Consider the following 14,971-nt stretch of genomic DNA (forward strand, 5'->3'; position numbering starts at 1 on the left):
TATGTCAGCCAAAATAATACAAATTGCATAGTTGATTATTAATTTATTACCAGCAATATTTGCTAATAATCTTCCTAGTATGATTACCAGGAATGCACACTAAAAATTTAATTTGCTAGCCAAAATAATTAATATTAATAGCATTCAAAAGAAAAGGCTTTCTTGAAATGAATCAAGCTAGGCATCAATGATTGATCATGCACCAAGGACTTTTTAAATTTTTTAGAGTAACACTAATCACCATTGTACAACATTTTGCAAATTGTCTAAAAATGCTTCAAATATTAAATCTAGAATGGAACCTATTAGCCAAGATAGGAATGAATGCTGCTTTCAAATGCAATCAAAGTAACACTACACCAAACTAACATAAAAAAAAAATTAAAGGAACTTATTAAGAATTTTAAAAACTCACCGTAAACCCAAACCGCAAAGGATTTGGTTCTTTAGTCTCTTTAGCTAGAAGAACTCGACCCTCTTCATTTCCATCTGAAGGAGGTAGTACGTCAAAGACAATTATGTCTAAAGGTTTTGTATCAAATGGATCTCCCAGAAAAGCCAAGAAGCCTGGTTTAAGAACAACCCAGACCTGCCATAAAGGTCACATAGAAAACAAAGGAAAAAATAATACAAGATAAATTTAGCTTCTCTTTAAAATTTTGAAGAGAGCTGAAGCAGAAAATAGGATAATGTAAAAAATGGACTTTAGAGCATGCATGATGAGCACATCAAGAAATGGTTTTATTAAATATTAATGGTATTATTAAATAATATTTCACACAAACACAACACAAAGGATAAAAATTCTTGTTTTAAATGATAAGATAAGCTTCCATAACTGAATCCAAAGTTTAACCATGATTGTGATGCATGCATTATTTCAGTTTATTTTTATTTTATTGTAATTTGAATATTATAATGTTTGTTTAATTTTTTTTATGCTATCCAAATTTTATGCCGTTGTCAGGTCCCAAGTCCTGGATGAGAAAAGTGGAGGGTTGCGTTAGGTAGTCGACAGCCAGCGTAAAACTTGTCGAGTTGTTGTTGTATCCTATGATGGAAAACATCCAATGATCATGAGTAGGATGTGCTTGGGCATAGCAAACCTTGGGCATGCTAGCTTCTTGGGTTCTTTTGGTCCTTGGGTTGTTTGTTGCCTCTCAGGTTGGGCCTTGACTACTTTGGTTGTGAGCTGAGAATTTGGAAGCTACTTGGTCCTAGCTCATTATTGCTTGAGCTGATGTTTAGCTCATTATTTGGAGGAGTAATTGCACCATTTAGCTCATTAATTTGAAAAGGTACTCTTCCTTTTAGCTCATTATGTGGATTTGGACTTGCCTCTTTCCCTTCTTTGTGTCCCCTCGGTTTCTTCCGGGGTTGTTTCCCGTAGTTGGTTCTCCTCCCTTTGCTGGGTGCCGGTTCCGGTCCCTGTTTTGTCTTTTCGGTTTCTTCCCTGGTTTCTTTTCCGTGGCTGCTTTACCTGGTTCATGTGTTGTCTTTTTTGGGTGATGTTCTATTTTGTCTGCTAGTCTTCCCCTTACTTGATTGGTTCGGTTGGAGGTGGAAATTGGCTGTTTGGCTTCCCTTTTTCTCTTATAAATTAGAGATGTATTTGTCATGAGAAGGTTGTTAATTAACCAGAGAAAAGTCTCTAAAAACCTGAGGGTTTCTTCTCTTTTCTTAGAAAAGCTTGAGAGCTTGTTCAAATTATCTCTTCCTCCTCTCTATTTCGTCTTGGCTTCTAATCTCTTCTTCCCTACGCAAGTTCCACTCCACTTGTATCCTTCTTCTTGAACTATTAGAGGTGTTTGTTGGCAGAATTTGGTGACATTTGCTGGAGGAGTTTGATTAGACGTTGGACCTTGTTGCTATGGTGGACCCTTGGTTTGCAAGCCCTAAGCACTTATCATATTTTACCTACTTTTCGTTGCATGTGAGGAAATCGCTTGCCGTTTGTTCTGATGATAGTGTTTTTATTTTATAATTTGTTTTCATTTGTTCGACTTTTTGTTTGTTTTGGTGTTTGTTTGGATGTTTGCATTCTAGATTAAATAGAGTTTGGTTTCTATTGTCCAATTGTTCTCCTATCTTGACTTTTCTTTCTAATTTGCCTGCATCATATTGACATTAAGGTAAGCAAGAAAAAAAAAGAGAAAATGACTTAAATTGTCCTCCAACTATTTGGGTGGAGGCATTTTAGTCCCAGATTATACAAAAGGTCTGATTCAATCTCTAGACTACTTAAATAGGAGCGAAAAATAGTCCAACCATCAAAAGTCATGAAAATTGAACTTAAATTTAACATAGTGTTAAAAATGACGGTATTTTGGAATGTATATTTTCTTATTAAATTTTTTTATAAAAATCTAATTTCCTACTTATTTTGCTTCCTAGTATACAACAGCAGACTTCACGTGCAGTAAAAGTGGATTGAGATCATGCAAGTTGCGTAATGAGATGATTTTTTTATAAAAAATAATTTTGTTTGGCAATTTTATCTTGATTCCATTGTAACACAATGCATTGAGTTTAATTTTTTTCATTTCAAAATAAGTTATAAATTTTTTTATTGAGTTATTGATTTTTTTAGAAAGAACAAAATATGCGTATGAATTATTTAATTCCTTTCAATAATGTAATATATAAAGTCAAAATTAAAGAAAGACTTCCAGTTATAAACAATAAATAAATAACCTTAATTAAACATAAGTAAGCATTTACTTAATTTCGACTTTGTCTATTAAATTGATTAAAAGAATTAAATAATTCAAACACATAATTTGTTTTTTTTTTAAATAATTTCAATAAAATCAATATAAAAATTTATTATTTCAAATTTCCAAAATGAAAAAATAAAATCGAACTCAATGCATTTCATGAAAATAAAATCAAAAAAAAAAACTTCAAATAAAATTATTTACTACAAAAAATAATCTTATTCCTCAACTTGTGTGATCTTAATATATTTCTACTGTACACGAAGTTAGCTATTTCACACAAGAAAACAATGTAAGTAGGAAACTAAATTCTATAAAAATTTCAAGATCAAGTATATTTCCAAAATATCCTTATTTTTAACACCATCTATTAACTTTAATCATCAAATTTTGCTACTTTCGACAGTAAGACTATTTTGTCTCCTATTTAAGGGGCTAGAGATTAAATCAGACCATGGACTAGAATAGGCCCCCCGCAAATAGTCAGGGGCTATTTTGATCCTTTCACAAAACAAAATTTATTAAAAGAACTATACTTTTGGAATGTGCCATAAGACAAGTACCTATGGTCAAAAAAGTAGACATGCACCTTATAGTCTAAGAGAACAATTTCAAACAAAGGCAATGAATCTACTAAACCATACACCACGTGAACATGAACATAACAAACTTGAAAGAGTTCAAGAAAATAGCAAATAATTAAAATATGCGTGTTATTTGGAACAGAAGAACAAACTGACTGTTTTTCTTTGGTTTATTGTTTACTTGGGTTGGTTCTCAGTTGCAAGTGTCAAGTAACCCAACAAGTATATCCCATATCTGTTAATGTACAAGGAATATAACTAAGTAAATAAACACGCATACAAATGTACAGAGATTATTATTTTATTATATGCTAGGTATGATCTGAAATAATGGAATGATTTTAAGCCTAACTTGTTTTTTATTATGGGAGTTGCACCCTAGCCATCTCTTTAGAAGGCTAAGAGCAACGCAACATGGCAACTACTCATTGTTCTTATGCCCCTTACTAACACACCTATTTCAACATGATTGATCCAAGCACAAACTAGAAAAGAACTCCAATTTTCTCGTTTAGCTTCAGATTTGGCTCTAGAACAAATTCATTTCAGTTCCGAAGCTTGAATTGTGAAAATGAAAAAATTAGGTTAGCTCCTGGTCTGCTCATACTCCTAAAACTAGAACTTCAAAAAAAAAAAAATCAAACCAAAAAATAGAAGGCTGGTTTCAGTTCGTCCTGAGGTAGTTAAAGTACACTTAACTGAACAAGCATTAGAAAATGATTGGTTAAGTAGCATCTAATGATTAGATCTTATAAAAATTGCTCCCATTTTTTCAACTGAAAAAGGGAAAACAGATAAATAAGGGCGTACACATGCGGATGGCTAATGTAACAGGCTTAAAACCTAGCCTCACAAATAATACAAGGAAAGTTAAATAACTACGTGTGGAAAAGCCAAGATTTGACCGAATACTAACATTATCAAATATAATAGCAACTTTGACATGATTCAAAGCTTACTTTGCATTCTCCTCTTAAGGGTCAACAGCATTCAATTATACTTCTGCCGGCAATGTATATTTTGTTCTAGTAAGGCTTGAGTAAAACTTAAACATACTTGGAAACTTAATGTCTCAAGAAGAAATAAAAATTTCATCTACATACTTCTAAAATTGAAATATATGAAACAGCTTACATATATAATACCTTTTGCCAGTTGTCATTGCAACAACTAAACCATTTGCATGCACAACACCTGTTATCATCCCCACGTTTTGGAATCTTTGCCAAATGTTTGACTGAAACATAGTCCTCTTTTAGTTTAGGTCCATACTCTGGCAAAAAGGATAGCCTGGATACCTCTAAAAACTTGCAAACCTGTAGATTCATATTAAAATATGAATCTATAAGCACCACAACAAATGGAAGCCTAACATCCAAGATAAACAAAAATAAGCACAAGCAAAGATCTTTGATGGATTAAAGCATACTATCAAACAGGAAGCAGTATCAAAAATACAATTCCCTTTATATTGAGGTAACTCAAATTAACAATTGAAATGAATACCAAATTGCTTTCTCCCTTGGTGTGTCTAAACTTAAAAAAGAGACAAAAAAGGGAATGAAAGACAAAGGGTGGTCAAGCCAGATGTTTGGCATCGCTTCTTTAACTTGGGAATTCATCAAGTCCAGTAACCGCCTCTGAGCGGAGGAGAGACTGAACCTACGGTTAGGAACCATATTTGCAATTATTGAGCTCAGTAGTGAAAGCATGTTAAGCCATAAAAGGTTGTAACTGGTGTGGTGCTTTAAGCATTGATGGACTTGATGACAGAATCCACTTCAGTGACAGCTTTCAAGAACTAGATGCAAAAAATTTTATATCTTGTGCTTTGTGCTTTGTTCTTTGATAGATTTTGCGAGGGATAAATAAGATTTGACTTTATCAGAAACTTGGGTAAAATGATCATGCATTGTATCTTATGTTTGACTGCTTAGGAAAACTTGGCAAAGACTATGGTCCCATGACCTAACTCTTAGCTTATATCAAGTCATGATGAAGGGTTGTATGTCCGCTGCTTCATGTTTTATAGACTTTATTGACAACAAAATCTCCTTAATTTGGCCATGTGCTCTAAATCAAATTTTGGATTACTCCTTTGATACTTTGCATTATGCTTTATCAAAATTCATGAAGGATTGATTAGACCTAGTTTCACCAAAGAATTTGGTGAAATGACATATGCTTAATAAAATTTAAAAAAAAAATGACATATGCTTAATTTCTTATGCTTATTTGGTGGGCTTGGTGAAGAATGTGTGATCGTGGCCTAAACCTTGAGCCTCTATCAACTCAATGGAAAAGGTTCACTACCTAACCCTTTATGTTTTCATGGACTTGTTGATGAAATTCCCTTAACTCAGCCTCATGCGCTAAATGAACTTTAGGATTATGTTAGACCGGCCCAGGATGGGCCGGTTGGACCGGTCCAGCAGGGACCGGTCCGCGTCTACGCGAGACGGACGCGAGAGAGCCCGCCTGGGCGGAAACGGCTCTGCCGTGAGCCGTGAATCCACGTAGGCGTGAGAGGGGGAGTTTAGGAGGGAAATTTTGAACGTGAAAGGCTGTTTTAGGAAGTTTATGATTGTCCTTTATGATTAATTTTGTATAATTAGGAGTTTGGGGGGAATTAGCTCCTCATCTTGAATTTGAGTTTTCTCTTTGAGATCTAGGTTTTGTTTTGGGCTCTTGGCTTCGCCGGAGACTTTGGAGAGTACGTTCTTCCTCTCGAATCGAAGAACAAATTGTATATTTGCTATTTCCATCGTCTACTAGTAAAATACCGGTGTTTTCTCCTAATCTCCTGCAGTTTTCCTCTTTTTTTCTACTGTTTTGGCTGATTTCCTGCTGTGGACAGCAGCTCGCCTTGAGTTTTGTTGCTAAAGTGATTAGGGAATACTTGAAATCAAGTATTTCCTATCAGATTACTCCTTTGGTCCTGTCCTCAATGTTTTCTCAAACTTGCTGAAAAAGGTAATTCCTCTTAACTTTGTTGTTGTAGACTAGATGAAGGAAGTTGGGTTAATTTATCATATCTTAAGCAGCAATACCCAAATCGGCTAGAAGTTTTACATTATTAGCCTTGCCCCAATTATTGGACAAATATTTATTCATGTTGAGTGTTGCATGAGGTGTTAAGTGGATTTTATGAATATATTTTCATCATCATCATCATTAGGCTCAACTATTTAGGGTTTGCTTTATGAATCAATCGCATAGATGAAATATGAATATTTAAGATTCCTTGGATTTGGTTTTTTTTTTTTTTTTTTTTTGGGTGGTGGAGAAGAGGCTAAAAACTTTTTCTAATGATCCTAGGAAAAAATAAGTTTCACCGCAATAGCTACAAGTGGGGGCTTTTCAGGTAAAGCATGACATGAAGAAAATTAATGAAGTGAACTGGCAGAATTTTCTTAAATATTAGTATATCCAAAGCAAATCATGGATAGAAACCTCAGCCTAAAATAATTGGATCTCTAGACCAAGATGTAAAATGGAAAGAATAAAAAACAAGACTTTTAAAAGGCCGTTCAGATGCTATAAAAATCATATATTATCAAGACAGTACCCACCTATCTCTCTAACAAATACACATGGTGTATTCTTTCAATTTATATTATCAGAATGAAACAAAATATCTCCTTTCTCATTACCGTCGAGCACAAAAAAACAATCTCTATAAATAAGAAAACTGCTTTGTGAATCTCAAATCCATTCATAGAATTTTAAAAACAAATATTTTGTGTAACTCGAGAGAAGGCCATAATGTAGTAAGAGTAACTGTGTACCTCTGGAGAGTTTACGATGTCCAAGTTTCCAAGAAAGTGATTCAGATAGCCTTGCATGGCAACCTTGGCCCTGTCCGAAATAGACTGTTGTCTTCCAAGTGCTGGTCGAATAATTGGCAAAGCAGCCCGAGAAGGGACATTTCTGCAACATGATCAAGAATCTTACTGTTATTTAATATTTCTAACAAACCACATGGCGTTCAGTGCCACTCATCCTGTTCAAAATAGCATATTTCATGAAAGCTTTTATTTTAAAACATTTTTTAGTTGCTTTGGGAAAAGATTTTAGAAATTGCAGATTTAGTTGGTAAACCCGTTTTTCTAAGAAGACTTGCTTCAGCTTAAATGGACATGAAAAAGGCATACCAGAAAATTAATAGGGAGAATGGCATTTTTTTATGAATTAGACTTGAGTAGAGTTGAAATCGGCGTATGAAAACAGGTGAATTTGGTACTTGTGCTATTAATATGATCATATGTATCAGAGCTTAAGATGAAGTCACCTAGAGAACAAACGAGTGCTAAAAAGTGGAGGTTTCCATTTGTCAATTAATCTGAAGCAAAAGACTATTTCAAAAAACTTAGTTCATCTTCCATGCAGAAGCATGTTCATCAAAAGGTAGGCATTGACCGCTAAAAAGCTAAAAATGATTTGAATTCATTATCAATCCCAATATAGCGCATCAAGTTGGTGAGACACTTTCTAGTTCATTATTAAGAACAAATTTAGCATGCTATTTTCTAATTTTCACGCACAAGTCAAAAGGGAAGGAGATTTCATCAGAAGTCACCTATTTTTAGCTGAAATGTTTTCCTCGTGCTGTAAATGAACCGCATCATCATCATCATCATCTTGCACAACAGCTGAAGTTTCCCCTAGCCCAACATTTTGAAGCCATTCTTTCACCTTTCATGCAAAAACAATTGACCAGATTAAATTATGTGTCTATATTTGTGTTTTTTTTTGTTTTTTGCATCTATGTGTGTGTGTGTGTGACTATATATATTAACAATACAATTATAGCACTAATCAGTGAAAATATTACATGAAAAAGGAGTTACAAAGTACTGCCATCAAGAAAGTAAGAAATCAAAGTACATTGGAATACAAAAACATGGAAAATGAAAAAGAAATATCCATCCATTTGATGAGGAGCAGGTCCTAAATCAGATCAAACTAGCTTCTGCCAAGTCTAAAATACCAAAGTCATCCAATGAGCCATTGCTTCTAGCTCAATGTACAGTAAACATCTGGCAGTGAAGAAAAACTTGTTTACGAATTACCGACTCCTTTGGAAAAGACAACCTAAAACCACTAACCATAGAAAGCTTCAATCAGAACCTGAATCACCATCAATCTTAAATTCAAAGTGAACATGATTAACATGGGGTGCCATTGTTGCATTTCCAACAATAGTTAAGATATGTAGTGGAGGTGGCGTTTGTTGAGCTCATTTTTGTATGAGGTCGATTTACCCGAGCTGCTCCTTAGTGCCTAGATTTTCATAGCCTAGTATAGATATCACTCCTATAGGAATCCCCTTAGGTGGATGCCCATTGATGTAGCATTGACTTGGCCCTATAATTCAACCCAAATCCAACCTAGTTTGACTCAAATCAAATTTGATTTCGAGCATGATAGTGTAATTGAACATCGTCAAAGTTAATTGGGCTCAATTCGAGTTCAATTTAAACTGGACAGGTTAGATCAACACTATATAACCAGTCTTGAGATAATTTGAAACAATTAGATTTACTAATTATAAAATCTCATAATAAAATTTGCGTATACATATATATATACACCATCATTTATTTTTAATAATTAACTTTGAAATCTAATCATTATTCATTATTTAAAATTTTATTTCTAAATATAAGCTTAAAATTAAATTTTCTTGGTGGCATCTTCAAAATTCTAAGTATTAATTTATTTAGACTATTATTATCTTAGGTTTTTAAATAAAATTATTATCATATTAGAGTTTCAAATTGAAAATCTAAACAATTCCTCTATCTCTATTTTTAAATATAATTTTATTAGTCATTCTCAAAAAATCTAAATTTAAAACTATATAATCTAAATAATCAACTTTATATAGTTTTCTAAAAAATTAAGCCTTAAATTCTCTAAATAAGACAACAATTTACTCTAATATAATTTAAATTTTTCTAAAAATACTAACCTTCTATTTAGTCTTATAATTTTCAATCGATATGTAGTCGTTGCACGAGCTCATCGCTCCTCTCACCTCCTACTTTGCACCCTGCTCTCTCACAAATCCTCCCCCAATTTCCCTCTCAATTTTAAATAGACGAGGCTAGACGAAACAATCCCCTTCTCTCGTGACTTTAAGCATCATAATCGACCAAAATCTTTGGTCCCTATGTCTTCCCGTCATCCCAAGCAACGGAAATGACCCTCTCGTCTCCCCCGGACAATCAATTAAATTCTAAAACAACAAAACCGACACAACCTCGTCGTCTCCTTCATCTGTTCTTCATGCATGTCTTCATCGACTCCAACCGATAAAGCTGACTCTCTATCTCTTGTGCTCTTCTTCATCTTCCTCAACATTTCCATCTTCAACTTCCACAACAGCAAGCGATCGGAGTGATTTTTCTTCATTCTCTTTGTCTTCAGCTTCCAAAACTCCAAGTTATAGAAGCAAGTTAGGGATATTACATAAATCTCTATATATACCCATAGGAGCATACAAACTTCTCCAAATACTTTTTTTTTCCTGAATTAAATTTTTTTAGTAATGGTATTTCTCCTAATTTTTGGGCGTCCCCTGGAAGCGACGCGCTGTATGGTCTGAATACAGTGACAAGTGTGCAAGGGTCGCTGCAACGGTGCCCGGGTGCAGTGTTAAATAGGCAAGGGTTCCCACATCAAGGACGGATGTGGACAAAGAAGCTAGTCCATGAAACTAAAATTAGGATAGGAACTTGGAATATAGGTTCCCTTACAGAAAAATTAATGGAATTAATAGATATTATGATTCATAGGAAGTTAAATATTTTGTGCATTCAGGAAACTAAATGGGTTGGCGAGAAGGCTAAGGAAATTGATAGTTTAGGATTTAAACTTTGGTATTCGGGTAGGAGTCGTACTAAAAATGGTGTAGGTGTTATTATAGATAAGAGTTTAAAGGATAATATTATAAAAATTAATAGGATTGGAGATAGAATTATAGCTTTAAAGATTGTTGTTGATGATAAGATTGTTAATATTATAAGTGCTTATTTTCCTCATGTAGGTTTGGATATGAGTTCTAAATTAAATTTTTGGAATGACTTAGAAGAATTAATACAAAAGATACCTCTTGAAGAAAGAGTTTTTATTGGAGGAGATTTAAATGGACATGTTGGTAGAGAGGTAGATGATTTTAAAAGTATTCATGGTGGTCATGGATTTGGAACGACGAATGAAGGTGGTAAGACCATATTAAATTTTTGTTTAGCTTATGATTTTTCAATTGCTAATACCTTATTTAAGAAAAGAAATGAGCATCTCATCACTTATAAAAATGGATATAGTACAACACAGATTGACTATTTTCTTATTAGAAAACTAAATCGTTTAGATTGCAAAGATTGTAAAGTTATTCCGAGTGAAAATTTATGTACCCAACATCGATTATTAGTTTTGGACTTTAAGATAAAGGGGCATAAAATAAAAAATAAAGTAAAACAATTTTCTAGGATTAGATGGGGGCATTTAAAGAATATTAACAAAAATATTTTTGGAAATAAGATTTTAGATCTTAAGATTTTGTCTGTGCATGAGGATGCTAATATTATGTGGGAAAAAGTGGCTACTGATATTAAGAATATTGCAAAAGATGTCCTTGGAGTATCAAAGGGAAAAGCTCCTAATAGTAAAAGTAGTTGGTGGTGGAATCCAAATGTGCAAGAAAAGATTAAAAATAAGAAGCTTTGTTATAAAAATTGGTTTAATTTTAAAAATTCTGATAATTGGGAAATATATAAAGTGGCTCGTAAGGATGCTAAGAAAGCAATATGCGATGCAAAGACATTAGCTTTTAGTGATTTATATAATAGATTAGATACTAAAGAGGGAGAAAGATATATGTATAAGTTAGCCAAACAAAGAGATAGGAGTAGTAAGGATTTAGTTCAAGTGAAGTGTATTAAAGATGAAGATTAGGTTGTGGTGTGATACTAATGTTTCTCAAAATCAATTTGGATTCATGCCGGGTAGGTCGACTATGGAAGCCATACATTTATTCAGAGGTTTGATGGAAAAATATAGAGGAAATAAGGAGGATCTACATATGATATTTATTGATTTAGAAAAAGCATATGATAAAGTTCCAAGAGAAGTGCTATGGAGAGTTCTATATAAGAAAGGGGTTAATAATACTTATATTCAAATCATTAAAGATATGTATGCAGGAGCTATTACTTGTGTTCAAACACAAGGTGGATTGACCAAGTATTTCCCTATTTCGGTTGGGTTACATCAAGGATCAGCCTTAAGCCCATATCTTTTTGCTTTAGTCATGGATGTTTTCACTAGACATTTGTAAGATGATGTACCTTGGTGTATGCTTTTTGCTGATGATATTCTTCTTGTTGATAAGACTAGAGAGGGAGTTGAAGGTAAACTTGAATTATGGAGGTCAACCTTAGAGTCTAAAGGTTTTCGCTTGAGTAGATCTAAAACGGAATATATTGAGTGTAATTTTAGTAGTAATAGACCTAGTGAAGGGATTGTGACTTTGGGCGATCAAATCATTAATAAGAGTAGACGTTTTAGATATCTTAAATCTATTGTTCAGAGTTATGGTGAAATAGATGGGGATATTATCAGCAGAATTCAAGTTGGATGGTTGAAGTGGAGGAATGCATCGGGCTTATTATGTGATAGAAATGTACCCCTCAAACTTAAGGGAAAATTCAATAAGATGGTAGTGAGGCCTACAATGCTTTATGGTGCCGAATGTTGGCCATTAAAAGAGAAGCATAATACTAAGTTAAGTGTGGCAGAGATGAGGATGCTCAGGTGGATGAGTGGCTTTACCCTTAGAGATAGGATACGAAATGAGCATATTCGTGAAAAGGTTGGAGTAGCTCCAGTAGAAGATAAGATTAGAGAGAGTCGCCTTAGATGGTTTGGTCACATAAAACGGCGGCCTTCCGATAACCCGGTTAGGAGAGTAGAGGTATTAGATTTGACTTATGTTAAGAAAGGTAGGGATAGACCTAAAAAGACTTGGTTAAAAAATATTAGGATTGACCTTTCTTTATTAGATTTAAACGAGAATTTGACTTTTAATAGGACACAATGGAGAAAAAGGATTCATGTAGCCGACCCCACGTAGTGGGATAAAGGCTTGATGTTGTTGTTGTTGTTGTTGGTATTTCTCCTAATTTTTAATAATTTTATTTTTTTCTATCATATTATACTTGCATTCTTTTTATTTTTCAACTATTTTGCAATGAAAGCAGTACACTTAATACTTCAAATACTCTTTAATCATAAATAAACTAAAGTATAGTTTATCTAAAATATCAATATATATATAAACAAACATATATGCATGCACACCAAAAAGCACTATGCTCCCTATTTCCCACAATAGAGGTCACAGTTTCAAGTTTGACATGTTACTTTCTTTAAACTAAATATTCATTAGCTTCCTTAATTGAATATCATACATGTCATTTTTGTGGAATTTGATCTTTTTGTAGTTATTTTGTTGTTCATTGTACTTACTTTTGTGCTAATATTTTTGTTGCATAAAGTTAGGTTTACTCTTTTATTAACAAATTGTAAACCATTAAATGTCCAAAGCTCTACCAAACCAAGCACGCAAAAAGGAGATGTATGATATTCAAGGAAACACTTTATGATAAGAAACGCATACCTGCTCTTGTCTCTCATGGAATTCTTCAATAAATGCACGCTTTTTCAATGCAAAATGTAGATAAACGACTTGTGATGCTTTCTTCAGTAGAACCCATTTAAACTGCAGCAATATAGACATACAAATTACTATGAGTGAAAAGTAAACATATAATAATCTACAATATTGACATTCATATTAAAAAGCACACAGCACTACAGCCTAACTTCTTGTTATGAAGAAATAGTTAAAATCAACAAGAAACAACGCAATAGAAATAAAAATAGTAATTGGAAAACATTATCACGTTAAATATTGACAAAATTTGACGGAAAAGAAGATAGAAAAGAATCAATTTAACCAAGGAAAGCTGTTAGTTTTATTAATTTCAGAAACTAGCAGTAGAAGGCCAAGGTCTAGCATGAACAGCCATAATTGCTTCTGACGGGTAGAACAAGGAGAATATGCATTCCACCAAATTAATCAAAATGATTTTAAATGGTTTTTTACACTTGCAGGATCTCAAGTAGGGGTTGATGTACAGAGGAGTCAAAGGTTTCAGCAAAAAAATAATAAAATGCGCGCTCTTAACGCACCAGCACATCGGAAAAAGACAATAATTTTTAAACAAGAATAGCATAAAAAACACCGCAAACATTTCAAAATATGCAGACCTGACAAAAGAGCCAACCCATTACGAAAACTTCTCCTTGAACCAAGGTTGGACAACATGAAATAAATGTATGGCGTGATCTTTTAGCTCCCCACATAACACAACTAGCATAAGCCAGCAAAAGCACAAAATCTACCAATTTCAGCACTAAATAACCACTAAATTCAACTTATGAACACCCATCAACGCTCCAATCGAACTGCTAAGAGCAATAAACCTTCCCGATAGAAGCTGAATTCAATAAAAAAATAGCAAAATGGCGCATTTCATCTGCAATTCATCAAACCATCATAATTTGATCCAACGTGGTCAATTACAGCCTTACCCAGAAGAAAGAAACTAACTCTAGATCAATTTTTTGTGGAAATAAAAATCATCGTTTTGCTAAATTTTGACACGGTACGAAACAGTCTAACTCGTAGATATTAAAATCAAAAGTACAAAAGGCTAGGTTGATGAGCGGGGACGTACCTGCTTGTACTGGAACTCGAAGGTGTAGGAAAGAAGCATGGGTGTGATGTCGCTGGCGTCCGGCCGTGAGACCGACACGATGGTAGCCTTGGGCAATTCGTCAAAAATCCATTCAGGGTCCGGTACAAACTCCTGCTGTAGCAACTGTGACGACGACGTCGCCGGTTCCGACCGCACTTTCACGTAACGGTGGCTGTCCTCCATGATGGACTGATCCGACATGTATTCTAACAAAGGCGTTGCCAGGGTAATTTCTTCCCCCGACCTGGAATTTTGGATCTAGGGCTTCAAGATGATTGAAAATCGAAACGAGAATGGAGGCGGAGAATTCAAATACGATTCCTTGGAGAAAACGAAGAAGGGAAAACTGATTGCTGCAAAACGTGTTCTTCCAGACTTTTATACCCGGTAGACGTCCGTTCGAACCAACCCGGAGAAGATGTTAAATTCCTATCTCGCTCGTAAATGATGAACAGAGTGGTTAAGCTGCGCATTGTAATCGCTCTCAGGCTTGGTCTTCTGGCGGGACTAAGCGAAGACCCGATCGAATAAAAATGTGGGAAACGTGTACCATCGGATTAGTCCAATAACTGATGCAGTCATAGGTATACATTTAAATAATTTAAATAATAATTTGAGTTATAATATGATAAAATAGAGAAAAATGATTCATAAAGCCGACACCACATACTTGGATAAAAAAGTGATGTTGTTTTTGACGTCATGGATGGAGGGAAGGGGGAAAGAGGGCACATTCCTTATTATTGTTAAAATCTCGTTCATTACAATTCATCTCTATAAATTTAATATATATTAAGCACTATGCCTATGTTTGTATCATATCAATCCAATATCCGGTTGT

The 14,971-nt window shown here is 34.1% G+C and overlaps 1 protein-coding gene across 1 annotated transcript in view; it reads right to left on the reverse strand.

The window, feature by feature from the left end:
* Positions 1–14,613, reverse strand: part of LOC110102540 (phospholipase D zeta 1) — a 56,134-nt gene extending 41,521 nt beyond the window's left edge. The window contains exons 1-6 of the mRNA XM_020830908.2: positions 14,110–14,613; positions 12,987–13,088; positions 7,881–7,996; positions 7,090–7,231; positions 4,447–4,617; positions 416–589 (exon numbers count right to left, since the gene is read on the reverse strand). Of these exons, the coding sequence (XP_020686567.1) occupies positions 416–589; positions 4,447–4,617; positions 7,090–7,231; positions 7,881–7,996; positions 12,987–13,088; positions 14,110–14,331 (927 nt within the window). The 5' untranslated portion in view covers positions 14,332–14,613. The remainder of the gene's footprint in view (positions 1–415; positions 590–4,446; positions 4,618–7,089; positions 7,232–7,880; positions 7,997–12,986; positions 13,089–14,109) is intronic.
* Positions 14,614–14,971: the final 358 nt, after the last annotated feature.

The sequence above is a fragment of the Dendrobium catenatum genome, unplaced genomic scaffold (genome assembly GCF_001605985.2).
Source record: "Dendrobium catenatum unplaced genomic scaffold, ASM160598v2 fragScaff_scaffold_932, whole genome shotgun sequence".
NCBI classification, from domain to species: Eukaryota; Viridiplantae; Streptophyta; class Magnoliopsida; order Asparagales; family Orchidaceae; genus Dendrobium; species Dendrobium catenatum.